This window comes from Ochotona princeps, chromosome 9 (genome assembly GCF_030435755.1).
Source record: "Ochotona princeps isolate mOchPri1 chromosome 9, mOchPri1.hap1, whole genome shotgun sequence".
NCBI classification, from domain to species: domain Eukaryota; kingdom Metazoa; phylum Chordata; class Mammalia; order Lagomorpha; family Ochotonidae; genus Ochotona; species Ochotona princeps.
The window spans coordinates 34,516,008-34,542,172 of NC_080840.1; the positions used below are offsets into that span (position 1 = coordinate 34,516,008).

Sequence of the window (26,165 nt, forward strand, 5' to 3'; positions counted from 1 at the left end):
AATGCATCTTACAAAGAACACATTTGCATTCCCTAAGTCTTTTGGAAAGTAATTCCAGTTTGTGCAATGAGTTTACAGGAAGATCTTAAGACATCTATTAGACATCTTAAAAACTAAATCCTAAATTTTGAGATATTTCACGCTGTATTAATAGAGGGCTGTTTTATTTATGAAAAACTAAGCTCTGTTGTTAAATATTGCCCTTCGGTAACTTTAAGTACAAATCGGATTCACCTATGAAATAAATAATACCTGTTGAGCTGGGTCAATTACTTTGACTTCCCTTTCCCAGAAAAACACATGCACAAAGTAAACATGAAATTACAGGAGTCACATTTTCATTCAATGCCTTTTTTCTACTTTTTGGACTCTCTCAACTGTTGTTTTGTTTAATACAGCATACAAGAAGGTAGGATTCCAGCCTGGAGACATCTTCAACGAGCATTCCCACTTCAGCACAGGGCAGGGTTTTCACCAAGTATGTGTAAGACAGCCAAGGCTCAGCAGCCTCCTTTCTGAGTGGTTCCTCTAGAAGGCTTGCTTACAAACAGGAACAAGGTCCCTCTCCCAGGCCGGACACAGTGTGAAGGGCCAGTCAGCCCCCTGCTATGTCAACACAGCAGGGTGGAAAACAGGTCCTCTGGTAGCTGTCAGAAACTGTTTGATGTTACAGAAAGATTCCTGAAGAATGAGGAATGGTTCAGAATTGTTCAAGAGTTTTGTATCTCAAGCACGGAAAAGGGAATGGGACTAATTTTATCACTCATATAGCTGCCACCTCTTGAAACAGAATCCACGCCCTCCTTAGCTTTGAGCCAGGGACAGCGACACCTCCTTCCTGGATCCATCCCAGATTCAGCAATGTGCTTCTCCATCCCCACAACACAGCTTTCCTGAAACCATGCTGTCATGCACACCTGGCACAGGTGGCTGAATGGGGAGCTAACCAAGCTGGAGGAATACAGTCAACAGAATCTGAACATAAAGAAATGGTGAGGTAGAGTTGAGAGAGTTCAATCAATTTCTGATCATAAATCTTTTGGCACATTCTAAAATCACAGAATCTTTATTAAATTCTCCTTTGTGACACCTTCCCAAAGTGCTGACAACTTAGGGATCCTCAGATCTATTTAAGAAGCATCTATGTAAAGCTACCAGAATGAAATCCTTTGAAGACATTCTTTCCTGGCACTCCAGCTATCATTTTCCCCTGTACTGAAGCCAATAAAACAATACTATCCATTTGCTGAATTTATTTAAACAAACTGATTTAGAAATTCCATAAAATTAAACAAAACCTCTGACATGTAAACATACTGTCACGTTCCTGAAACAGATGTTAACACCTGATAGGTTAACCACTTGATAGGAAAGCCGTCCATGAATAAGGCCCGTCTTCAGAAAAACTAAACCATTCTGTGTCTGTAGCTTTCCTAAGTCTGACAATGCAATACCACAATCAAGTAGAGACAACGCTGGAAAGACAGAGCAGTACCATTGGTTACAGCTGTTAACAGGTCCATTCTTGGCGCCACGTATAAACAGGTAAGCCAATCACATCAAATAAATCATGGCTTTTCTCTTTACCACAAAAGTCACTAAGTGATGTTAATTATGGTCCTTGTCAAACACGTTTGGTAAAGGCTATATTTACAATGTACATGGCTGAGCATGCACTATTTATAGTTACAAAGATACCTGCCAGGTTATTACAACAGAATTACACAGTGCCTGAAAATGGTGGAACATCTCACATGTCATTTAAATCAATACAGTTCAAGCAGGAAACGTTCCTTATTTGACCACAATTGCAATAATTACATGAAAATTCTTATAAAAACACAAATCCTCTTCAAGAATTGATGCATACTCTATGTACTACAGGTTAAGGCAGTAAAAAAATGTATTCCTGATAACTGGAGGTCTTGACAATGTCAATTAAAGCTGTCTGACTCTAGGTTTCATTCTCCATCGTATACTCAAAGTTTGTGAATGATTTCAATTTTACAGTAAAAAAAGTTACTAGGAACTGAGAGATGATGCTGGGAAAAGCAACTGCTAGGGAAAGGAAAAACGTAAGTTGAATTTTGCCTGAAAGTTTTCAAATCATCAACAAGAGCATTATTTTAAGAGTCTGAACTTTAAATGTATATAAAAGAAATACATAGTTTACCTTTCTTAATTTAAAACATACCCTACTTTGAACAATTCAAGTAATGCAAAACTATCAAAAATAACTTCATAAGCCATACAAGTGTCAACTGCATTTTCAACCTCTGAATTAAAAACTGCAAACTAAACCATGACAGTTTAGTTAAATAAACGATACATGACTTTTTATTTGCACTTGTGATTCTTTTAATACAAATTGCTACCAACAAATATGCAAAGATATGGCAGATTATGTATTTGATCAAAGCACTTTGATTTAAGCATAAAACAGACTCAAATGGTACAAGTTCGTGCATAAGATCCAAGGAGTCGCCTGGCATTTGAAGGCGATCCTTTCTCTAATCAGAATCCGTTATTCCTCAGCTGCGATGAGCCAGGGCACAATCTGTTGTAAACAGGGCACTGTTGTAAAATCAGAATAATATTCTTAAACTAAGATCGTTCTTGTTCAATGAAAAGACTTTCCCAAGTGTCTTCAAGCACTGTGTGTAAAATATTCTGATGACCTCTTAACTTCATAAATTAGCTTTGCTTTGATTCCATTTTTACGGTGGTTGTGTTCACAGTTTTGTTTTAAAAACTGGTTTAAATTTATATAAAACTCTGTACATGTTCACAAATTATTGCATAAACAGCATAATCTTCAAGACAGTGTTTGCAAACACGTGTCCAATGTAGGAAAAAAAAAAATCACGTTTCCCGCCTGGCTTTTTTCTTCTTTTTTATTTGTTTGGGAGATTCCCAGTTAGTTTCAGACTTGGCTAAAGCGGGAGAGAAGCAAGGAAAGAGAGGCAAAAAAGTTAGGATAGAAAATAATATTTAATTTAATATAAAGCATAACACTGAAAAAAATTCCTATAAAATCCTCAGACTTTAACTCTTAAAGTCCTAGTTACACATTAAGTTACTGTTTGTCTTTTTTTTTTGAGCCTAGTGTATTATTAGGTTTAATCATATAGAACTAGTGATATTTAACCAGTTTTGACCTAAAAAGCCATCATTTAATATTGCTCATTCTAACTAGGCTGAGGGAGGCAGGTGGCAAGGCCTCCCGTGTCCTTGGCTTCTCCTCCCTTCTGTTGGTTTCCATCCTTGGCCTTCACAACTCAACTTCATGAGATTTTACGGAATCCAACATTGGCAAGGCAAGCAAGGCAGGTCTGTTCTGCTAAGAGCACAATCTGAGTACACACAGGGACAGGCACACACGAAGGGACAGGCACACACCAAGGGACAGGCAGAGACACCAAGGGACAGGCAGACACCAAGGCAGCAGGGGAGGGTCACTCACTCTGAGAAGGAGGCACACTGTTTTGCTTGGTGTTTGACTTGGATTTATCTGTCTCTGGCACTTGGGAAGAACTCTTGTCAGAATCATTCCTTGATAAGCTAACAGATGGCTCGGCAGAAACAGCAGGTGGAAGAGTCTTGATAGGCTACATTGAAACAAATTTATCTCAGGTTTAGTTGTAAAATTTTCAAATAAAATAGTGACAAAGAAGTCATTCAGTAGCAAGTAAATAAACAGTTTCCAAGTGAGTTAGAAAAGTATTGCAACTCATGTCTGCCCTCTACTGACAGAGCTAAGAAAATATTACTACAATGGGACCACAGTCTGGGACAAAATGGAGGCAGGTAGGTAATGTCATTTTCTTTTCTCCTAATTTTTGTTATTTAAAAAATTTGTTTATTTCTTCTTAAAGATTTATTTATTTTTATTGGAAAGGCAGATATAGAAAGTTGGAGAGAGAGGAAGATCTTTCACCTGATGATTTACTCTCCAAGCAGCTGCAACAGCCAGAGCTGAGACAATCTGAAGTCAGGAGACAGGAGCTTCTTCTGGGTCTCCCACGTGGGTACAGGGTCCTAAGGCTTTTGGCCATCCTTGACTGTTTTCCCAGGCCACAAGTAGGGAGATGGATAGGAAATGGGGCTGCCGGGATTAGAACTGGTGTCCATATGGAATCCTGGCATGTTCAAGGAAAGGAGTTTGGCTGCTAGGCTACCACGCTGGGCCTAATTTATTTTAATTTTATTGGAAAGTCAGATATACAGAGACATTCCAAGACGAGGACTTTAGCCACTAGGCTACCATGCTGGGACCGTTATTTTTTTTTTTTTAAAGATTTATTCATTTTATTACAGCCAGATATACACAGAGGAGGAGAGACAGAGAGGAAGATCTTTCGTCCGATGATTCACTCCCCAAGTGCGCTGCAACGGGCCGATGCGCGCCGATCCGAAGCCGGGAACCTGGAACCTCTTCCGGGTCTCCCACATGGGTGCAGGGTCCCAATGCATTGGGCCGTCCTCAACTGCTTTCCCAGGTCACAAGCAGGGAGCTGGATGGGAAGTGGAGCTGCCGGGATTAGAACCGGCGCCCATATGGGATCCCGGCATGTTCAAGGCGAGGACTTTAGCCGCTAGGCCACGCCGCCAGGCCCTGGGCACGTTATTTTTTAAAGGCATATTTATAGAGAAGATCCTCTATCCATTGGTTCATTCAAATTATGTAAAGCTGATGTGAAGCCAGGAGCTTCTTCCAGGTCTCCCACTTGGGTGTCAAGTGCCCAAGGCTTTGAGCCACGCTCTGCCACCTTCCCAGGCTGTAGGCAGGAAGCTAGATGCAAAGTGGACCAGTCAGGATGTAAAGTGGCACCCATATGGGATGCCAGTGCTTGGAGCTGGAGAATTTTCTTGATGATTACATCAGCTTGAGCTATGCCATTTTCACAATCTTTTATATTTCTCTATTAGCAATGGTATAATTTTATATCTGTCAAGGATTCAATGAAATTGCTTATGCCCTATTGGATTAGAAACTTTTCTTTTTTTGATTCAAAGCCAGGAGCCAGGAACCTCTTCCAGGTCTCCCATGTGGGTGCAGGATCCCAAGGCTTTGGGCCATTCTCAACTGCTTTCCCAGGTCACAAGCAGGGAGCTGGATAGGAAGTGGAACTGCTGGGACTAGAACTAGCGCTCATACGGGATCCTGGCGCTTTCAAGGTGGGGACCTTAGCTGCGAGGCCACTGCGCCGGGCCCTAGAAACTTGTTTTTCTAAAAAACTTTAGTTTCATTTGAAAGGCAGATTTACACACACATTTTCCATCTGCTGGTTCACTCCCCAGTGGCCGCAAAGGTTGGAACCGAGTTAATTCGCAGCTAGAGCCAGTAGCTTCTTCTGGGTTTCCCAAGTGGGCGCATCATCCTAAGGCTTTTACCCCAAGTTATGATGAAAGCTTTGTTCTCATGAGACCCAACCTGTTTCACTCAACATGTAAACTTCATTAGGGCAAGGCAGAGACATTTTGTTGTGCTCTCTGTCGCATCCAAGTCCCACAAATAGTTGGGGTACACAGAGGGTTCATAGCACATTTGGAATAGAAAAAAATTAACAAATTATACAACTCTAACAGATTTTAATATGATATGTTTACTTATTCCTCTGTGGCACTGGCCCATACTTTTTGTAAAATGATCCCTGTAACACACTAGTTTGCAGCAAAGTTACATAATGATAAACTAATCAAAGGAATATCTGTGCCCCTTCATGTCTCTTTGTAACTCTGACATTCAAATAAACAAATCTTAAACAAAAACCACAAAATTTTAAATAAACGGCACTTTGGGGAGGCTGAACTGTCACATCGTTCACATGCCTTGGGAAAAATAAAACCATTCCAATTTTTCTAAGTCATTTATCTTTTACATGTGCAGATTCTTAGTCATATATATATATATAAACACAATCTTACATATATACTGATTTCTTTCCCTCCACTCATTAATTCTCTAGATGCTGGCAATCTAAGCATACTTCTCTTCTTTCATTGATTCAAGAACTTTCATCTTTTCACTTACAGTGAGCATTTGGTAGCTTTGTTTTGGCATGTTAGAATTGCTGTATCATTACTTTTGCTCTCAAGGGTACTGAACACAAGTATGACAGTCCATTTGTCAGAAGGAGAGCCCAAAGGATTAACACATGGCTAGTGTTTGCAGTGTAGACAGGATGCAGAAAGGGACGAGGCTCACTGTTCTTGGCAAGATGGCACAGAATGAGACTTCATGACACCACTTAGAAGGAGCCCAACTTCAAGCTTAGCTAGCGCTCACTTCAGGAGTTCTCCAATGCATATGCTTAAACCTAACCGATCATACGGAGCTGGACGGCAGCAGGCAAAATGATGGATAAAGGCCAATACCATATAGTGGCTTTGAGTTTACTAATAAATGGCATGTCACTTCTCTAGCCTCATTTACATGAATCCTATCTTTCTTTTGGGGGTGTCTAGCAGAGTAAATAGGCGTATTTAAAATACTTAGTACATTGAGGCTGGCATCCCACTTAGGTGCTGGTTGAAGTCCTGGCTGCTCCACTTCTGATTCAGCTTCCTGCTAATGTGCCTGAGAAAAAAGCAGATGGCTCAAGTCCCTGGGCCCCTGCACCTAAGCAGAGACCCAGAGAAACTTCCTGGCTCTGGACCAGCCCAGCGCTGGCCTCTGGGGAGTAAACCAGCAGATGGAAGCTCTGTGTTTCAAAAAAACTTAAAAAATAAAATGCTTGGCACAGTACCAGTTAAGATGCTTGTTCCGAGAATTACCTGGCTGTTTTTGAGGAGTACTTCAGCGGTGTCACTAGTGCTTACGGTCTTCGAGGAAAAAGCTTTTTCGTGTCTCGGACGGGATTTCGAGGTATTCACTGGAAGCTCTTCTCTGATTTCTTTTACTAATTCTTCTGTGTCCTACACATGAATGTGTTAGAAAATACAAATTATCTGCTTTAGTTATTAAAAGTTACTACGGCCCCAAGGAGGAAATAATTGCATCTTAGAAGTTGTCATCAAGTTAAAAAGCATATAAAAGAATAAGTACTTAAAGACTGAGAACACATATATGTTCAATGGAATACACATTTACTATTTTCTGCTTTCTCCAAGAATCAGATCGTCAATGGAAAGCAAAAAACAAAAAACGGTGGAAATGCTGCCATTTGTGATAGCAACCTGCATAGGCACTGCTTCATGTCCCGGCTGCTCACTTCTGACCAGCTGCCTGCTAACGTGCCTGGGAAAGCAGCACGATGTGGCCCGAGAGGTCCTGCCACCCACAGGGGAAATCCAGATGAAGCCTTGGCCTAGTGCTTGCTGTTGGAGCCATCTGAGGAGTGAACCAGCAGATGGAAGATCTGTCTGTCCGTCCCTAACTCTCTGAAAATAAATAAATCTTAAATTAACACCCCCCATAAAAACTATTCTAATTAAACAAACTAAAACACAATAAATTAAACTAGCATATTTGATGTTAAAACAAAAAGTTCTAATTACCATCTATCTATGTAGAGGACCCAGACTGAGCTCCAGGCCCAGGCTTCAGCTGGCCCCGGCCTAGCTGTCACGGCGTCTGGAGAGTAAACCAGAGACAGACAATTTTGTGTCTTTCTGTCTCACATGAGCATGCATGTACACGCTGCCTTTGAAATAAATAACCTTTTACAAGTACATAATGGGGCTCAATTGGCTAATCCTATCCCCTGCAAGAGCTGGGATCCCATTTGGGTGCTAGCTCATGTCCCAGCTGCTCCACTTCCCATATAGCTCCCTGTTTGTGGCTGGGATAGCAGTGGAGGACGGACCAAAGCCTTGGGACCCTGCATCCATGTGGCAGACCAGGAAGAAGCTCCTGGCTCCTGGCTCCAGACTGGCTCAGCTCTGGTCATTGTGGACATTTTAGGGAATGAACCAGTAGATTGAATCTCTCTGTCTCTCCTTCTCTCTTGTAAATCTGCCTTTCCAATAAAAATAAATTTTTACATAAGAAAAAAGTTTATAATGAACTAATCATGCTTGACCTAAGATTTTAAAAGTAGCATTTAACTTAATGACTTTTACAATAAATGAATGTTTCTACATAAGCGCAATTGTTCTATATACAGTAGGTTGACATGTTAGAAAGGATCTATACAGGGAGTTCCAATCTTGGCCATCTCACTGTCCAGCTATATATTCAGGGCCAAATCAATAGTTATTTTGAGACTTAAGTTTCCTCAATTACAAAATAAATTTATCTGTATGATTTTTTTCCTCCTCCTCCTCCTTTTTTTTAAAAAGATTTATTTTATTACAAAGTCAGATATACAGAGAGGAGGACAAAGAGGAAGATCCTCCGTCCGATGATTCACTCCCCAAGTGAGCCGCAACTGCTGGTGCTATGCTGATCTGAAGCCGGGAACCAGGAACCTCCTCCAGGTCTCCCACGTGGGTGCAGGGTCCCAAAGCATTGGGCTGTCCTCAACTGCCTTCCCAGGCCACAAGCAGGGAGCTGGATGGGAAGTGGAGCTGCCGGGATTAGAACCGGCGCCCATATGGGATCCCGGCATGTTCAAGGTGAGGACTTAAGCCTCTAGGCCACGCTGACAGGCCCACTCCTCCTCCTTTTTTTAAAGAAATTTACTTATTTACCTGAGAGGCAGAGACAGATCTTCTACCCATTGCTTCACTCCCCAAGTGGCCCTTATGTCTGGTTGGGTGAGCCCAAAGCCAGGAACCTGAAACGTGACCCAGTCTTCCACAGGGATGGGAGGTAGCCCAAACACTTGTGTACCTTCCACTGCTTTCCCAGGAGCTGGATCAGAAGTGGAGCAGGTGGCTTTATCATCTATGCCACAATAGTGGCCCCAAAAACAGCATGTTTGACTTCATCTTAACTAATATCTAATTTTATCCCATATAGGTGAGACCAAAGAAAATGTACGTTGGATGCAAAGGGTTTTTCTGATGGTTAGAAGCCTTAGTTTCTCTCTCTCTTTTTTTAATTTATTTACTTTTATTGGAAAGGCAGATATACAGAGCAGAGACAGAGAGGAAGATCTTCTGTCTGATGATTCACTCCCCAAGTGGCCACAATGGTTGGAATTGAGCTGATCTGTTGCCAGGAGCCCAAAGCCTCCTCTGGGTATCCTAAATGGGTGCAGGGTCCCATGGCTTTGGGCTGTCCTGTATGGCTTTACCAGGCCAGAAGCAGGGAGCTGGATAGGAAGTGGGGCTTCTGGGACTAGAACTGGCACCCATATGGGATCCTGGCATGCAAAGCAAGGACTTTAGCTGGTAGGCTATTGTGCCACACCCCTTTTTTTGACCTCTAACTAAAGGAAATTACCAGTAAACTGAGAGGCAAAAGTATTTGTTATATAATTGTTTTTTTGTGGTTTTTAAATTTACTGTAAAATTTACTTAAAAGCTAGGGAAAACAGGGCCTGGTGTGGTCGTGGCCACTGCAGCTAACTAGGGAGTGAACGAGCAGATGGAAGACCTGTGTTACGTTCTCACCCTGTAAGATCTGTCTTTCAAATAAAAATAAATCTTTAATTATCTATTTCTTTTAAAGGTGAGAAAATCACAGACACCTGAGCCATCCACAGTCACTGCAGAGGGAGAGACGGGAGAGCGAAGTGTCTGCCTTCTGTCCTGTATCCCGTGTCCGAGGGAAGAGTGAGCGCCCTTCCCCATAGCCAGGCTAACTGGGAAACTGGAAATGGGAGTAGTTCCATGACGCCATCCCCAGGACCCACACACGTGGTCTTTCTAATCACTCAATCTATAAAATACTGTACTTCCTTTTCCATTTCATTATTACATAATCAAGAATGTATTTGAGTAGTTTGGAATTTTATTTATTTTTAGATTTTGGCTATAGCTATGAGTTTTTAGAGAAAAGTTTAAAATTACAGTATATTATTTAAATAGACCTTATTTTTAAAATGCCTTAATGCTGGTATCTCATTCTCGCTCTCATTTGTGACAACACATTGTTTCGTCACAATGCCAGTAGTAGGTATGGAAGGCTTGCTGTTTTGATATTTTACCTGTGCAGGAGAGTTATCTTCACCTTGCTTCTTCTTTTTCTTTTTTTTCTTTTTAGATTTCCCAGCTGGAAGAGCTCCCTCTCCCTTTTCTTTATCATCATCTGAAATCTGATGTGAAAAATAAATTTATTTAAAGTGAGTCACGTCAAGTTTCTATTATTCAGAATTAATATCACCACTACATTGTCTTTATCCCTCAAAATGTAAATTAAGACTTAAAACATAACAAAACAGACCAAAACTTGCACATTCAAAACAGAATGAAGGAGCCAGCCTTGTGGTATTACCACCTCCTGCAATGCCAGCATCCCATTTGAGCTCTAGTTTGAATCTTGATTGCTCTACTTTCAATCTGGCTCCGTCCTAATGTATCTGGGAAAGCTGGTCCCAGTGCTGGGATTACGCTACCCACACAGGACATCAGGGTGCAGATTCAGGCTCCTAGTTTTGGTGTGGTCCAGTCCTGGCAACTATGGTCAACTGGAGAATGAACCTGATGGTTCACTCTACCTTGACTACACAACCCATACTTAAGGGGGCTGGTGCTGCGGCCACTGCTTGTGGCTCTAGCTGGATACAGTCCTGGCTGCTCTGTTTTTGTTCCAGCCCCTTGCTAATGCACGTGGGAAAGCAGCAGAGATGTCCTTGGACCCTGTACCCACATGAGAGATTTTGAAGAAGCTTCTGGCTCTTGCTTTGGCTGGCCCAGCTCCAGCAGTTGGAAGATCTACAACACTAGTCCCTATGTCCTGTCTTGGTCCATCCTGTTATTTTCCCAGGCCGTCAGCGAGGAGCTGGAATCACAAGTGGAACATTCGGAACAGGGATGCTGGCATTGCAAGTGGTGGCTTAACTGGCTATACCAACAGCAGTCCTTCCTTCTTAACAAATTTATTTATACAAAAGGCACAGCGGCAGAAAGAGAGCGCGAGAGATACAGGGAGAGACAGAGAAACAGAGATAGATATCTTACATTTGCTGGTTCGCTTGCCAAACAGCCACAACTGCCAGGTGTAGGCCAGGCTGAAGCCAGAGGAAGCAAGCAACTCCACCTGAGTATCCTAAGTGGTTGGCAGGGGCTGCCTTCCTATTTCCAGGTGCGTCAGAAGTTGGATTGGAAGTACACAAGCTGGGACTGGAACTGGCATTCTGATATGGGCAGAAGCTTAATCCAAAGCATCAAAATGTGTACCCCTTAAAATTCGGGCTACAGTTATGGGCTATTTAACTTTGATAATTGTGCCTGGGGAAGTTCAGTGTAGAAACAGACTTCTGGTTATATATTTACTAAATGTTCATCATTTATTTCAGTGACAGTTGTATGTTAAGGGGTTATACCAGGAAATTTATTTAGGCTCAATCTACACTCTTTTCTCCCTTCAACTTTCACATGTTACTTTTAATTTTTAAAAAAGATTTATTTATTTGTTTTATTGGAAATCAGATCCACAGAGAGGAGGAGAGACAGAAGAGATCTTCCAAAGCCAGGAGCTACTTCCAGGTCTCCCATGCAGGTACAGGATCCCAAGGTCTTGGGCCATCTTCGACCATTCTCCCAGGGCATAAGCAGGGAGTTGGACGGAAAGTGGAGCAGCCGGGATTAGAACCGGTGCCCATATGGGTTTCCGGCCTATGAAAGGACAGGATTTTAGCCACTAGACTACCATGCCAGGCCCAGTTTTCACATGTTCTTTTGATTGTTTCTCTAAAAAGTCTATTTACCTACCCTCCTTGGACCCCTCTCTTTGGTATCTAAAGATGAGAGATAGAGGACGCTATTAAAGGTCCAACTTCCACCTGTGCTTATGGCTCCCTCACTATCTACTAACGGCCTCTGTGAGAACATCACTTTCAATCAATCTTCTATCATTTATTTACTTCAAATTCTTTCTCTTTGCTTCAACCTATGCTAAAGCAAATGCTGACACTCTGTAACTCAGCCCAAAGCTAATTTTTCAAGCAAGATTCATGTTTGTATCACCAATCGCTATGTGTAGCAATTGAGTAGCTTATTCAGATTATTTGACCTTTTCCTATTTTGCTGACTACACCAAAATGTCATTTACCATTGCAGTACAAATAACCCTCCCCAACAAACCCTTAACATGCTGCCATCTATATGACCTCACCTCCATGCCTATTCAGACTTCAAAACAACTTGTTCTGACTAGTTTTTCTTCCTTCACTCACTCAACTTACAAATGTAGCACTATTTTCAGGCCTAAAACTCTTAGATTTGCCATGCACCCTCAATGCCGTTGACTGCCGTCTCTCTTGGCACTTCTATCAGCCGCAGGCTCCATCACCCAGAACCCTCCTCCCTCAGCCTCTTTCATTAATAAACCCCTCCACTCACCTTTTGATCATCAGCAACTGCGTCTTGGGACTTTAGAAGTGAAGCTCTTTCTTCATCTACCCAGTTCCCCCACTCTTCTGCTGGTGCATTCCAATCAGAGCTGGGATCAGCAGAAGACAGACCATCTAAAATTTAACAGTGCCAATTAGGTATCTTACTATTTCTGCCATACTCTAAAATACAAGAACTTAAAACTCTGTAAAACTAAGGTAAATTTTAAACTTTTGCTTTTCTATTTCCTGAGTACATTATAAAAATTAGGAAAAAACCAATGGCATAACAACAATCTTCCTCCAAATTTTGCTGGCCATATGTTTAGCTAAACAAAACTTTTAAGATACTCCAGAAAATTTATTAGCCACCTAATTTTACTCTTCCTATTCTTCCAGCAGTTCCTGAATTTGTATTTTGGATTCCTTTCCCTGTCTATTTTCCAGTTAGTCTAGGACCGGGTAATTTTTTGGCCCTTACTATCACATTTTTTGATAACTAATTCATTTTCTTGGTTACAGAAATCTTAACAGTAATACCAATATTATATTTCCCTGTCAAGCATTTCAATCACTAGCAAGAGCTTCCTAGTTTCTTCTTTTTTTAAAAAAAGATGTCTTATATTTATTGGAAAGGCAGATACACAGAGAGGAGGAGAGACAGAGAGGGAGATTTTTCATCTCATGATTTACTCCCTAAGTGGCTACAATGGCTGGAGCAAGCCAATCTGAAGCCAGGAGCCAGGAGCCTTGGGACCCTGCACTCCCATGTGGGTGCAGGGTCCCAAGGCTTAGGGCCGTCCTCAACTACTTTCCCAGGCCACAAGCAGGGAGTTGGATGGGAAGTGGGGCCCCGCCAGGATTACAACAGGTGCCTATATGGGATCCTGGCGTGTTTGAGGCGAGGACTTTAGCTGCTAGGCTACTGTGTCGTGCCTGCTCCAAACTCTTAAAACCTTCAATTAAAGTATCATTTGCAGTCTTACCACCAACTAATGACTATTTTGGCATTTTGATGTGATTTTAAGAAATGCATACATTTATATGTCCATATACAGAATTTTAAAAAAGGATTTATTTTTATTGGAAAGGCAGATTAGATTTATGGAGAAGCAGACATAAAGATCCTCCGTCTGCTGGTTCATTCAGCAAGTGAGCTGCTAGGGCACTGTGCCAGGCTCTCCTAGTATTTAAAATAGATTTTATTCCAGATTTCCAAGTTTTTTTTTAAAAGATTTATTTATTTTTATTACAAAGTCAGATATACAGAGAGGAGGAGAGACAGAGAGGAAGATCTTCCGTCTGATGATTCACTCCCCAGGTCTCCCACACGGGTGCAGGGTTCCAATGCATTGGGCCGTCCTCGACTGCTTTCCCAGGCCACAAGCAGGAGCTGGATGGGAAATGGAGCTGCTGGGATTAGAACCGGCGCCCATATGGGATCCTGGCGCGTTTAAGGCGAGGACTTTAGTTGCTAGGCTACGGCACTGGGCCCAACCACTATCTTTCTTTACAACACATTCCAAATACGTGTACACACAGGCCAAGATTTATTTATTTACTTTCTATATGAAAGGTAGATTTAACAGAGAGAGGAGGAGATACAGTGAGGAAGATCTTCCATCCACTGGTTTACTTCCTGTGGGCCCACAAATGCCTGGAGCTGAGCTTATCCGAAGCCAGGGGCTTCTTCTGGGTCTCCCATGTGTATGCAGGGTTACAAGGCTTTGGGCCATCATCCTCTACTGCTTTCCCAGGCCACAAGCAGGGAACGGGATGGGAAGTGGAGTTGCGGGGACACGAATGGGTGCCCATATAGGATCCTGGTGCATGCAAGGCAAGGATTTAGCCATGAGATCATTGAGCTAGGCCCGGTGCTTGAAAATTTCATTACCTATGATATTAAAGCCATTTCCAAGATATGAGTCCTATATGATTACAAACTTATTTTTCAGTCATCCTAAAGGGACAAACATGTTCTCTCTATAAGGCAACCTCCATGTAAAGTGTAAGATCAACAGCCCTTTTAATACTGTTTTCACTGCGTCTCATGGGTTTTGATATTTTTAATTTTCATTTTTCAAAATAGTTTATTTTCTCTTATTAAATTCTTCACTGACTCACAGGTTATGGAGTAACATCAATTTCTCCAAGAAGGTTTTGTTTTTTTTTGTTTTTTTCATTGCTTCATTGGCACAATATTCATTCAGTAATGTTTTTTAACTTCATGCCATTGTGAAATCTCTAACTTCATTTAGTTTTTTAATTTGGAAAGGCAGATAGAGAGGAGGCAAACAGAGAAAAAGATCATCTGTCCACTGGTCCACCCCCTAAGCGGCCACAACGGCCAGAGCTGAGGCGAACTAAAGCCAGTAGCCAGGAGCTTCTTCCAGGCCTCCCATATAGGTTCAGGGTCCGAAGGCTTAAGCAGGGGGCTGGATGGGAAAGCAAAGCAGCTGGGATACGAACTGGCACCCGTATGGGATCCCGGTGCATGCAAGGCGGGACACCAGGCTACCATGCCAGGCCCTAACTTTACTCTTGTTGTCAATTTGTTTTATGGATTTTCATTTAAGGGAATATATAGTAACTGTGTATTAGATATTATCATATCCAGATGTGAAGATACAATGCAGTACGCATCTCGACTTCCAAATCAAAGATGGACTCCCAATGAAACTGTTAACTGTTAAGTATGTCTTAACAATAGGATGTTGGATTCTTTGCCATTTTCTGCACCTGTGATGTCAGGATACACTTACACAGCAGAATGATGGACTTTTGAATGCTTATGAGGGCCTATAGTATTGTAATAATATAGGGAAAATCGGGCTCGGCAGCGTGGCCTGGTGGCTAAGGTCCTCGCCTTGATCCCATATGGCCGCTGGTTCTAATCCCGGCGGCTCCACTTCCTCTCTGTCTCTCCTCCTCTCAGTATATCTGACTTTGTAATAAAAATGGAATAAATCTTTAAAAAAAAAAATTATATAGGGAAAAGCAGTGGGGAGGAATGGATTTAGGGAGGGAAGTAAGGGAAATCCCAGAGCCTATGGAATTGTATCATTAAAAAATTATTTTTCATGATCCTGATAAGTCTTTTAGTAACATACATTTAGTATACTTCAAATGTAGAATGTTCTGACAAATGCAATGATATGATCAACTGGCTCATCTTACTCAAGCACTCACAGAGAAAACACTGTTGGGAAGAGATTCAAACGCTAAAGCCGCTGGATGTGCCTCAACTACACAAATAAGAAACCTCCAGTTGGGCAACTGGTGCACATAAGCAATGCCTCAAAGATCTCCTGGCGGAAAAGGAACTAGAAAAATGTAGGCAACTGAATGGACAATATACTACTATGTATCCATATTCATTAACAAAGGGTTGTGGGGTAAAATCTAGCAAAGCACTTAGTAAAATATGAATTTTTGAAAGGCTTAGAAGGGGATAGGTACCTAGCCCAGTGGTCACGACGCTGGCCAAGAGGCTCACTTTGGAATCAGTATGCAGCTCTGGCTCCTGAGACCAGCTTCCTGCGCATGTAGGTCAAGGGGGACAGAAGTGACAGCTCAAGGAACAGTTACCCCCGCGGGACCTAGGCCGAGGTTTCTACTTGCAGCTTCGGCTTGGTTCAGCTCCAGCCAATGTAGGTGTCTGTGGAGTGAATTAGTAGATGTGGGTTCTATCAAGCAAGTAAAAGGGGAAAAATGCTTTAAGTTTTGGGAATAAATATGATCTATTGCTTAACTCCTGTAAGAGCATTAATAGAAGAATAAGTCTCTACTGACTTTGTATTAGTTTCACAGTGATTTTTTTTTTTAAAGATTTATTCATTTTATTACAGCCAGATATACACAGAGGAGGAGAGACAGAGAGGAAGATCTTCCATCCGATGATTCACTCCCCAAGTGAGCTGCAACGGGCCGGTGCGTGCCGATCCGAAGCCGGAAACCAGAAACCTCTTTCGGGTCTCCCACGCAGGTGCAGGGTCCCAAAGCTTTGGGCCGTCCTCGACTACTTTCCCAGGCCACAAGCAGGGAGCTGGATGGGAAGTGGAGCTGCCGGGATTAGAACCGGCGCCCATATGGGATCCCGGGGCTTTCAAGGTGAGGATTTTAGCTGCTAGGCCACGCCGCCGGGCCCAACAGTGATTTTTCTACATTTATTGACCTGGACTGTTTTACTTTACTAGGAACAGGGCCTGGCTCTGCTTTTGATCCAGCTCCCTGCTTGTGGCACGGGAAAGCAGTTGAGGGCAGTCCAAATGTTTGGGACCTTGTACCCACATGGGAGACCTGGAGTAAGTTCCTGGCTTCTGGCTTCGAATCAGTGCAGCACTATGCTCACTTGGGGAGTGAACCATCGGACGGAAGATCTTCTCTGTCCCTGGGCCCGGCACAGTGGCCTAGTGGCTAAAGTCCTCACCTTGAAAGCCCTGGGATCCCATATGGGCGCCGGTTCTAATCCCAGCAGCTCCACTTCCCATCCAGCTCCCTGCTTGTGGCCTGGGAAAGCAGTTGAGGACGGCCCAATGCATTGGGACCCTGCACCCGCGTGGGAGACCTGGAAGAGGTTCCTGGTTCCCGGCATCGGACCGGCGCGCACCGGACAGTTGCGGCTCACTTGGGGAGTGAATCATTGGATGGAAGATCTTCCTTTCTGTCTCTCCTCCTCTCTGTATATCCACCTTTCCAATAAAAATAAATCTTAAAAAAAAAACAAACCTGATTTATAGTATTGTCTTCTCCACATGTAAACAGTTATTTCTCGTATCAAAATTCTTCTGCGCCTATCGGACACCTTCTCAAAAAAAGTGATTTTTTTGAGCTCAGCACAGTAGTCTAGTGGCTGAAGTTCTCGACTTGGCAAGCACCGGGATCCCATAGAGGTGTCCTGGGAAAGCAGTGGAGGACGGCCCAAGGCCTTGGGACCCTGTACCTGTGTGGGAGACCCAGAAGGAGCTCCTGGCTTCAGATTAGCTCAACTCCTGTCGTCGTGGCTAACTGGGGAGTGAACCAGTGGACAGAAGATTTCTTTCTCTCTCTCTTTTTTTTGGGGGGTATTTATTTATTTGTTAGTATTTTCTTTTTATTGCAAAGTCTGATACAAGATCCTCCATCTGCTGACTCACTCCTGAAGCATCCGCAATGGCTGGCGCTGCGCCAATCCGAAGCCAGGAGCCAGGAACTTCTTCAAGGTCTCCCACACAGGTGGAGGGTCCCAAGGCTTTGGGCCGTCCTTGACTGCTTTCCCAGGCCACAAGCAGGGAGCTGGATGGGAAGCAGGGCCACGAGGATTGAAACTGGCGTCCATATGGGATCCCAGCAGATTCAAGGTGAGGACTTTAGCCGCTAGACCATTGTGCCGGGTCCCGAAAAAAATCTTAAAAAAGAGTAGCGGACAGTTCCTATTGTTAGTAGGTTTCAACATATAGAAATACATTCAATTATTTTGGCGTCAAATACACAATGTTAGTGAATTTCACAGGGTAATAAAGAAATAGTGCAAGATGGGCCCAGCACAGTAGCTTCAGGTCAGCTTGGCTCTGGGTATTGTGACCACTTGTGGATGAATCAGCGGACAGAAGATTTTCCTCTCTGTTCCCCGTCCCTGCCCCGTATATCTGACTTTCCAAGAATAAACAAATAAATCAATAAAAAGAAATACTGGAAGATGTATAAAAATTCAGAAGAGTCAATCCTGAGATTTTGGGGAAAAAACTTACATATAGACAGATATGTAGGTTATCTATTTAAGGCATCATATGCTATCTATTGAAATAAAAGCTGGTATGAACCTTCTGAACATCCTTTTCCTTTATTGTTACTGTTTAATGATTATAGTAGACATTTATTTAAAGTAACACATCCTTCTTGTGTTTCGCATCTAACCAATATGGTAAAAATACTTCCGGACAGCTGCACCTACAGACGCCAACTACATGATTATTTCCTTCCCAAATAACTTCTTTCAGATATGGTTCAAGGTAGAAATTATTCTCCTCCTATTGTTTCTACTGCTCCTTAGGCAAGATCTGCTGCCTCATGGTCAGGTCCAGTGCCCTCTTGATGCGAAACATCCTGTCATTACAAAGGTTCTCAGGGAGCCTTCTGATGGCTTCTTTCACATCTTCATCCTGGTATATTGTATCATCTCGCATTAACCCCAGTTTGTTGAATCCTGCAGCACTGTAATACCATTTCCAAATGCCCTTCAGCCACCAGCCTAAAGTTGCAATAGCAGCTTGGCCAGCCATGTTTACCTGAGAGCAAAGAACCTCCTTCCTTTATTTAGAAACAAACAACAACAACAAAGAAAAAACCCCAAAATGGCTTTGTATCAGTACAAAAATGTGCACGTACCACAAATTCAGTCTTTCCTGTATATTCTACTCACTATATTACACTAAAAGCAGAAGAAACTGAACATTTAAAACGAAAACTAAAAATACTGCAGAGCAATTAGAATTTATTAAATATGCAATAACTACATTTCAAGCAGTACATTTAGTGTTAAATGTAAATTTCACAATGACTTTAGAAGTATGAAGTTAGGATTAAAGTTAAAACAAAGCATGAATTCAGGTGCCAAGAAGGAAAATTCTAAAAAATAGAAAACAAAACCAAAACTGCTAATTTTTAAAAGGACATACTTAACCCAGACCATTCATCGTCGATATAGGGTTGATTACGGCTAATATCCCATTGATAATCAGAAGTGGCAGACTGAGGACCTGGCTCAGCAGCTGACCCTTAAACAAAAAACAAACGCAATAAAATTCAAAAAGGAATTTCCTAACGATGTTTTAACAACAGTTTTATACTTTGCACATGGAGAGCTTATTTTTAAAATTTCTCCTGCAAGGAAAATTCAGATATTAGAAAGAGTTAAATTAAAAGGAAAAGGAGAACTGAGGGTAATTTTAGATTAAGTATAATAATCATCTAATTTATTCATCAGAAGTATATTTTTCTCTCCATTATATTTTGTCTTTCACAATATATGCTTCTAATAACTTAGCTATAAATTTTTAAGAAGTGAGATTTTCCTCTTAAAGAAAAAAATCAAGTACAAAAGAAGTCTCCATTATGTATCATTTTAGTCCTAGATGTTTCAGGGTGTAACTACAAGTTTAGAAGCCTGAGACAGGACTAGAGAGTGTCTGAGTTAGCTAACGCCTTCTGGCTAAGCAAAGCTAGCTAGACAGGTCAGTATCCAGAGCGGTGAGTCAGAGAGAAGCCAGAGACAAGCGTTGCTGGAGGTGCATTTAAAGAAAATAGAACATTACCTTCCAAGCTTTGTTTTTGTTGTTTCTGTTTTATTTTGGAGGGGCAATAGGTGGGGTGGGGTAAAGAGATCTCATAAGTCGCTTAATAATACAAAAGCAGTGGTGGCCTACTACGTAGAAGCTAGCAACAAATTTGAAAGGAATTCTTTCAGGATCATAAGCTAATGGGCTCCACATCATAAACCCGTGCTGTATTGCCATGTTCATTTCAGAACGTAAATGTAAGCCAGTGGTTCTCCATCACAGTTACTGGAACTTCTATGTCTATGTCCTTAACTGATTGATATTCACTTCGAATTCACAATCACTGACATGGTTAAGAAAATACCTACTACTATAAAAGACTTAAATACAATTACTTCTTCACATCTGAATTCTAATTCCCGTTTCTGCTTGATTATTATAATTGACCACATGAACATTCAACCAAAGTAACTGATATATACACCAAACAGTTAATATTGTTTTGGTGTAAATTCTAACAAATAGAGCAACCCTATAAAACCTAGCAGAAAAACAGCATCTGTGCTATACAAAATCACAAGAGGAAAGCAATTAATCTGGACCTACGGAACTAATATATAGTACATGAGATCAGGGTTTGGCAAACTGCAACCTGCAGGTCAATTCCAACCATTTCATTTCTGTATGGTTTATGAACTGAAAGTAATTTTTCAGAACCAGACCCAAATATTTGCTTATGTATCATCTTTGGCAGAGTTGCGAAGCTACACGAGACAATGTGTCCTATAAAGCTGAAAACATTTACCATCTGGCTGTTTAAAGAAAGTTCGCTGACTCCTATTCCAGGCTAGTGACTCAAGATATGGTGGAAATATAATAACTAGCTAACTGGATCCATGAATTCCAATGTGGACCACCAGTACACCAAAGTATCCAACGTTTATGTAATATCTGTTAAGTAGATATACCAGGGTCTTCAATAAATTCATGAGAAGTGCACACTATGAAAAAACTACAAATATTGATTTTTTTTCACAAAATGTGAGATTATAAGTTAAATCTATTTTTCCATGAACTTTCTGAAGTACCTTTGTTACTTCTGTATGTTTATTAAAAGGCATACTATTTAAGTAATGCCAAAAGTTCACAGCTGCATTTTCTAAATACATATTTAAGGTAGAATTATCACAAAGGTTCATATTACCTGAAAGAGTTAGCTATAAACTAAAGGTGAATAGAAATAAAAAGTCAGATTGCAACTAGTAATATGATCAGAATACATGAAAGACTGTCCATGAGTTATTGCGTACCAATATATTCCTCTTCCCTATAAAAAGCGCTTCATCACCTGTACACATTTAGGTTTCCCTGTCTTTCTCTTTTTAAAAGGCTTCTGCTACTCTTTGATAGCAGTACTTGATTCTGATTGTTTTCCAAATAACAAACACTACAATTAATTTAAACAGAATTTTTTTTGTTAACTAAATGAAAGACTGTTTTTCACATACCAGAAACAGCAGAGTTAAGTGTGAGAGATGCAAAAGAAGCAGAATTCTGTTCAGAAGCATTCATCCCCCTATCCACACTAGACCAAGCAGCTGTTAAAATAAAGAACGTCACTTGGAACCTTCAACTTGCAATGAAACTCGTACAAATTTAAACTATGGCAACAAATTTAGAGATAAACTTAGAAATCAGAACACAATAGTAATAGCTACTACATACTGAGTATCTATTATGTGACTGGGTCCTCAAGCATTTCTAACCCTTACAGTAACCTTACAGTTAAGTACTTCAGCAGTTAAATGACTTGCTGATAGCTAGGAAATAGCTGAGCCATGACTGGAATTCAAGTCAGTATCTAAAATCTATACTCTTCATTTCACCAAGGCACTAAATAACTAGATGGATTTAGGCATTTAACTTAACACTTGACATTCATTCTTTATAATCAACTCTTACAACAATTTAAATATCAGATACATACAAGTAACTAAGCTTAATGTCCATAGAAAGTTTGGCTCAACTGGTGCATATTCATTTTCTCTACTATACAACTTTTTTTTATATTTTCAAGAAATTTCTTTCTTATATATGAATACAGTTGTGTGCAATATGACATTTTGTTGAGTGGCACCCTACATATACAATGATGTTCCTGTAGGATTTTATTAATGACATCACAACCTCATTTTAGTTGGTATAAGCACACTGTATGATGTTCACACATGCTAGAAATAACCTAGTCATATGTAAATCAATTCTCCCCAATGCTAAATGATACATAGCTGTTATTTTTAAATTCATGGTTGTATTATACAGAACATATATTTCCATGAAAGTAGTAATACCTTTCTCTTCAGAATGACTAAATGCAAGTTTAACATATATTATATTCCCATATGATTTCAATAAAGGTCCTAATCCATATAGGCAGGGAATTCAAATCTGCATAATTTTATCTGTAGCAATATTGAGCAAATACAATGCAATCTCTGACCTACTCATGAAATGCTACATAACTTTCATAAGTAAACCATAGACATCAGATAATAGTTCCTAACATTATTCCATAACATTATACTAGTTATTTAATTATGTCAGAATTCTTTATAGCACAAAAGTGTGTTCTCTTCTCTGCTGAACATGACATTAAGAATTTACTGAGTGTCCTTACAAATATTTTTGATATTGCTAACTATGGGGATATGGCAGGAGGAGGAGGAGGAGACAGTAAGCTTAAGAACAATATTAGCAAATTTAGAGTTTGATGGTTGAGGATTTTTTTTAAAGATGGAAGAAGCTACTTTTTTTTTCTGTTTAAAGCTAACAAAAATACTTGCAAAAAAGCACAGCAGAAAAAAAACTAACGCGTAATGCACAATTATAATTTGATTACAAAAACTACAACAAAAGGGGCCATTAGATAAACAGCAGGGAGTTGCTGCTGTGGCTCAACAGGCTATTCCTTCACTTTCGAGTACCAGTATCCCATATGGGTGCTGGTTCACGTTCTGGCTCTCCACTTCCCATCCAGCTCCTTGCTTATGGCATGGTGTATGGGACGGAGGATGGTCCAAGTGCTTGGGACCCTTCACCCATGTGGGGACCCAGAAGAAGCTATTGGCTCCTGGCTTCACCTCAGCTCAAGCTATTGCAGCCATCTGGAGAGTGATTCAGTGAATGGAAGACCTTTCTCTCTGTTCTTTCCCCTTTCCCTATAAATCTGTCTTAAAAAAAAAAGACAAATGGCAAAGAACATAAAGAATTAAAAATAAATAGATGGTCTGGTGTGATGTCTTAGTGGCGAAAGTCCTCACCTTGCATTTGCCGGGATCCCATATCTGTGCACCTGTTCATGTCCTGGCTGCTCCACTTCCCATCTATTTACTTGCTTGTGTCCTGGGAAGGCAGTGGAGAACAGGCCAAAGCCTTGGGACCCTGCACCCTTGTGGGAGACTCAGAGGAGGCTTCCGGCTCCTGAAAGGCTCATCTCCAGCTCTTGTGGCCACTTGGGGAGTTAACAAGTGGATGGAAGATCTTTGTCTCCCTTCCTCTCTATAAATCTGACTTTCCAATAAAAATAAAACAAATCTTAAAAAATAAATAAAGAAAAATACATAGAATTTGGGACTGATGTTTTGTGTAAAGCTGATTCTTATAATGCCAGCATTGCACATAGGTCCTGTTTGAAATTCTGGCTGTCCCACTTGTGATCCAGTTAATGGCCTGGAATTAATGCTAATGGCCTGGAAAAAGCTGCAGAAGACTACCCAAGTGCTTTGGCCTATGCCACCTGTGATGTGGGAGACATAGATGAAATTCTTGGTTTGAGCTTGGCCCAATCTCGGCTGCTATGGCCACCTGGGAAGTGAATCAGCAGATGCTTTCAAATAAAAAAAAATCTTAAAAAAACAACAAAAGAACTCACAACCAAACCAAACCGAACCAAACCAACAATAACAACAAAAACCTACATAAACAATAACCATGGAAGTTGTGGAAAAATATTCAAATTCAACAGTGACTCTAAAAAAGTTAATCAAAATGTATCTAATTAGAAGATGTTTCTTGAAAAACTAAGCCTTCTTCGCCTCGGTAAACCCTTTTTTTTTTTTTTTTAAACAAATGGGCACTTATACTGATGTTACGATTATAAGATAGAATAACTCTGATAGAAAATATTATATTGAGCGAAGAGCAGAGCAATATCAATATTCATATTCCTTTTACTCTAAAATCACTCCCAAGAATCCATCCCCTGAAGGAACAACACAAAATGAAATACTTAATGTGAGCCTTATTTACAATGGTTAAAAAGCTATTCATCTAATTATATAGTTAAGTAGATCACACTGTACTTACACAATACTGATTAAATGTACAACAGATATTAAATGAATTTAAGGAAAATATTTATGTTACAATGTTATGTGAGCAGAAAAAAAAAGCATACGTAATTTAGGTTATTTGAACAACAAAAAACTAAACTGTACATGGGGAAGAGGAGACCATAAAGAAATACAAAACTTACAGTGGTTACCACAAGCTGGCATAAGATCAATGGGGTTTTAATCCTCTTTTTGCGGTTCTCCCACATTTAACATGATTTCTTCTCTATAGCATACACATGTGAAGATGGCTCACAACAGAAATGAGCTTCTCAACTATTAAAATTCGGGGGGAAAATTCAACTACATATAGGCATTTTGCTGACTGTAAAATATCCTAACAAGGATGATGTAAACTGTACTTACACTTGCTACTTATTACATAGCAACTGTACCAGTTTGTTATACTGATAATGAAATGTAATGAAGCATATGAAAACACTAGATACTGATTAAGAGATAAATGTTATTCACTTATTTAGTTCTCAATTTGTTCCATGCAAAAGATCTCTGATGAGCTCATTATTAGGATTATTTCTTTATGGCACTACTAACTTTGTATTCATGAATTTGTTTTCATTCCTGTAATATTCACCAGATATTATGTACCAGATTAGCAATTTTAAAGGAACTTAAAAAAAAATTTCTTACACTTCTTACCAATGCCAGAAAATATTGAACGTTCACTCCAGTTCCTTCCCCAGTCTTTTCCATTTGTGCTGTTATCTCCAGGGTCCTGATTCCAAGCAGATGGCTCAGCTTTCCTCTTGCCTGCAGTAGCAGATGGAACAGAACTCCACTTCTCCTCACCTGCACTCATCTGTGAGGAGAGTTTTACAGACTTTTCATTCCAGCCTCCTCCATTGACAGTGAGGTTTTCATTCAACCCTGAAGAAACTTAAAGGAAAAAAAAAAAACATGAAAAATCAGGTACATGATAGCTTATTAAATGGGATGTCTTTAAGTTTCTATAATTGCTCATCTTATACCTCTTACTCACTCCTCCCCACCATTGTCTTTTAAGTAGCTTGAACTTAAAAGATAAATAAGAATTTTAAAGTGACATGATCATCACAAATGCCTTTTAATTTAACAACCAAAGGTTTGAATGTAACATATACATCAATATTTTTAATAGCAGAATGACTTGCTCAAAGGAAGTACAACAAAGCAAACAGAAAAATGATACATATTCTGGTATACTCAGAATACTCACCCACTAAAAATACAAACATCTCTCCTTAGATAGGTGTTCTTTCCTTTAATATTTACACATTATGTATAAAGCAATGGTTCTAAAACTTGGTTTCACTTTAAAATCCACTGAGAAATTTCTTAAAAACAAACCGATTTGAAAAAAAAAAAAAAAAAAAAAAACCAAACCAAAAAGCAGACTGATTCTTAAGTTCAGAATCGGTTACAATCAGACTTGACCTGGAGCTAGGACTTCATGAGCATCTGTGTGTGTACTCACTGCACACACTCACACACAGGCATGTGTGCACACATGGACACAATCCCTCTTAAATAACCACACATGTTTTCACATGCCTTTGGTGACTATAATGTACAGTCATGATTGAGAACCAAGGCTTCATACTTTCAGTGCACGCCTGAAATGAGAAGGTGCTTTTTTCATTTCTGGATTTTTGTTCAACAACACATTTCTCTTCTAGCCAGGCATACTAGTCTACTTAATTCAATCATTTTCATGAATGAATAATAAAAATCTATTTTCTATTTGCGAACTACTAAATAACTTTAGGCCATAGATCATTTATTGTGAAATACTTGATATTGTTAAGAAATTAATTCTCAAAATTATAGAAACTAAGGTCTTTTTCTTTATATACAGGTTAAAGTCTTTTATCCCATATTAAACCTGCATTCAATAAAAATCCTTCTCAATTGGCTTAACTGATAAAAATAAAAATTCAATTTACATATTGCTCTCATATATGGGGGAAAAAACTAGAACATACCAAAGAATGTTAGAAGCGGGAGTGATCTTTTTTTAAAATTTATTTTCCAAAACTCTCTGGATTGTGATTGCTATTTTAGTAATTAAAAATAATTTTAAGCCTTTTCCTTCCTTTTGCATCATTCATGTGAGAAAAGAGACATGTATGTAAGTT

At 40.2% G+C, this 26,165-nt stretch overlaps 1 protein-coding gene across 7 annotated transcripts in view; it reads right to left on the reverse strand.

Annotated features, from left to right (window-relative positions):
• Positions 1–1,238: 1,238 nt before the first annotated feature.
• MTDH (metadherin) overlaps positions 1,239–26,165 on the reverse strand; it is a 56,655-nt gene continuing 31,728 nt past the window's right edge. For 3 of the 7 annotated variants that reach the window (XM_012925691.3, XM_058668597.1, XM_012925690.3), the window contains 8 exons: positions 24,691–24,927; positions 21,148–21,237; positions 19,040–19,138; positions 12,394–12,518; positions 10,038–10,145; positions 6,778–6,918; positions 3,464–3,608; positions 1,239–2,933 (listed from right to left, as the gene is read on the reverse strand). In XM_012925691.3, the coding sequence (XP_012781145.2) occupies positions 2,863–2,933; positions 3,464–3,608; positions 6,778–6,918; positions 10,038–10,145; positions 12,394–12,518; positions 19,040–19,138; positions 21,148–21,237; positions 24,691–24,927 (1,016 nt within the window). In that variant the 3' untranslated portion in view covers positions 1,239–2,862. The remainder of the gene's footprint in view (positions 2,934–3,463; positions 3,609–6,777; positions 6,919–10,037; positions 10,146–12,393; positions 12,519–19,039; positions 19,139–21,147; positions 21,238–24,690; positions 24,928–26,165) is intronic. The other 4 variants (XM_036492224.2, XM_004580620.4, XM_036492225.2 and 1 more) reach the window with 2 other exon arrangements.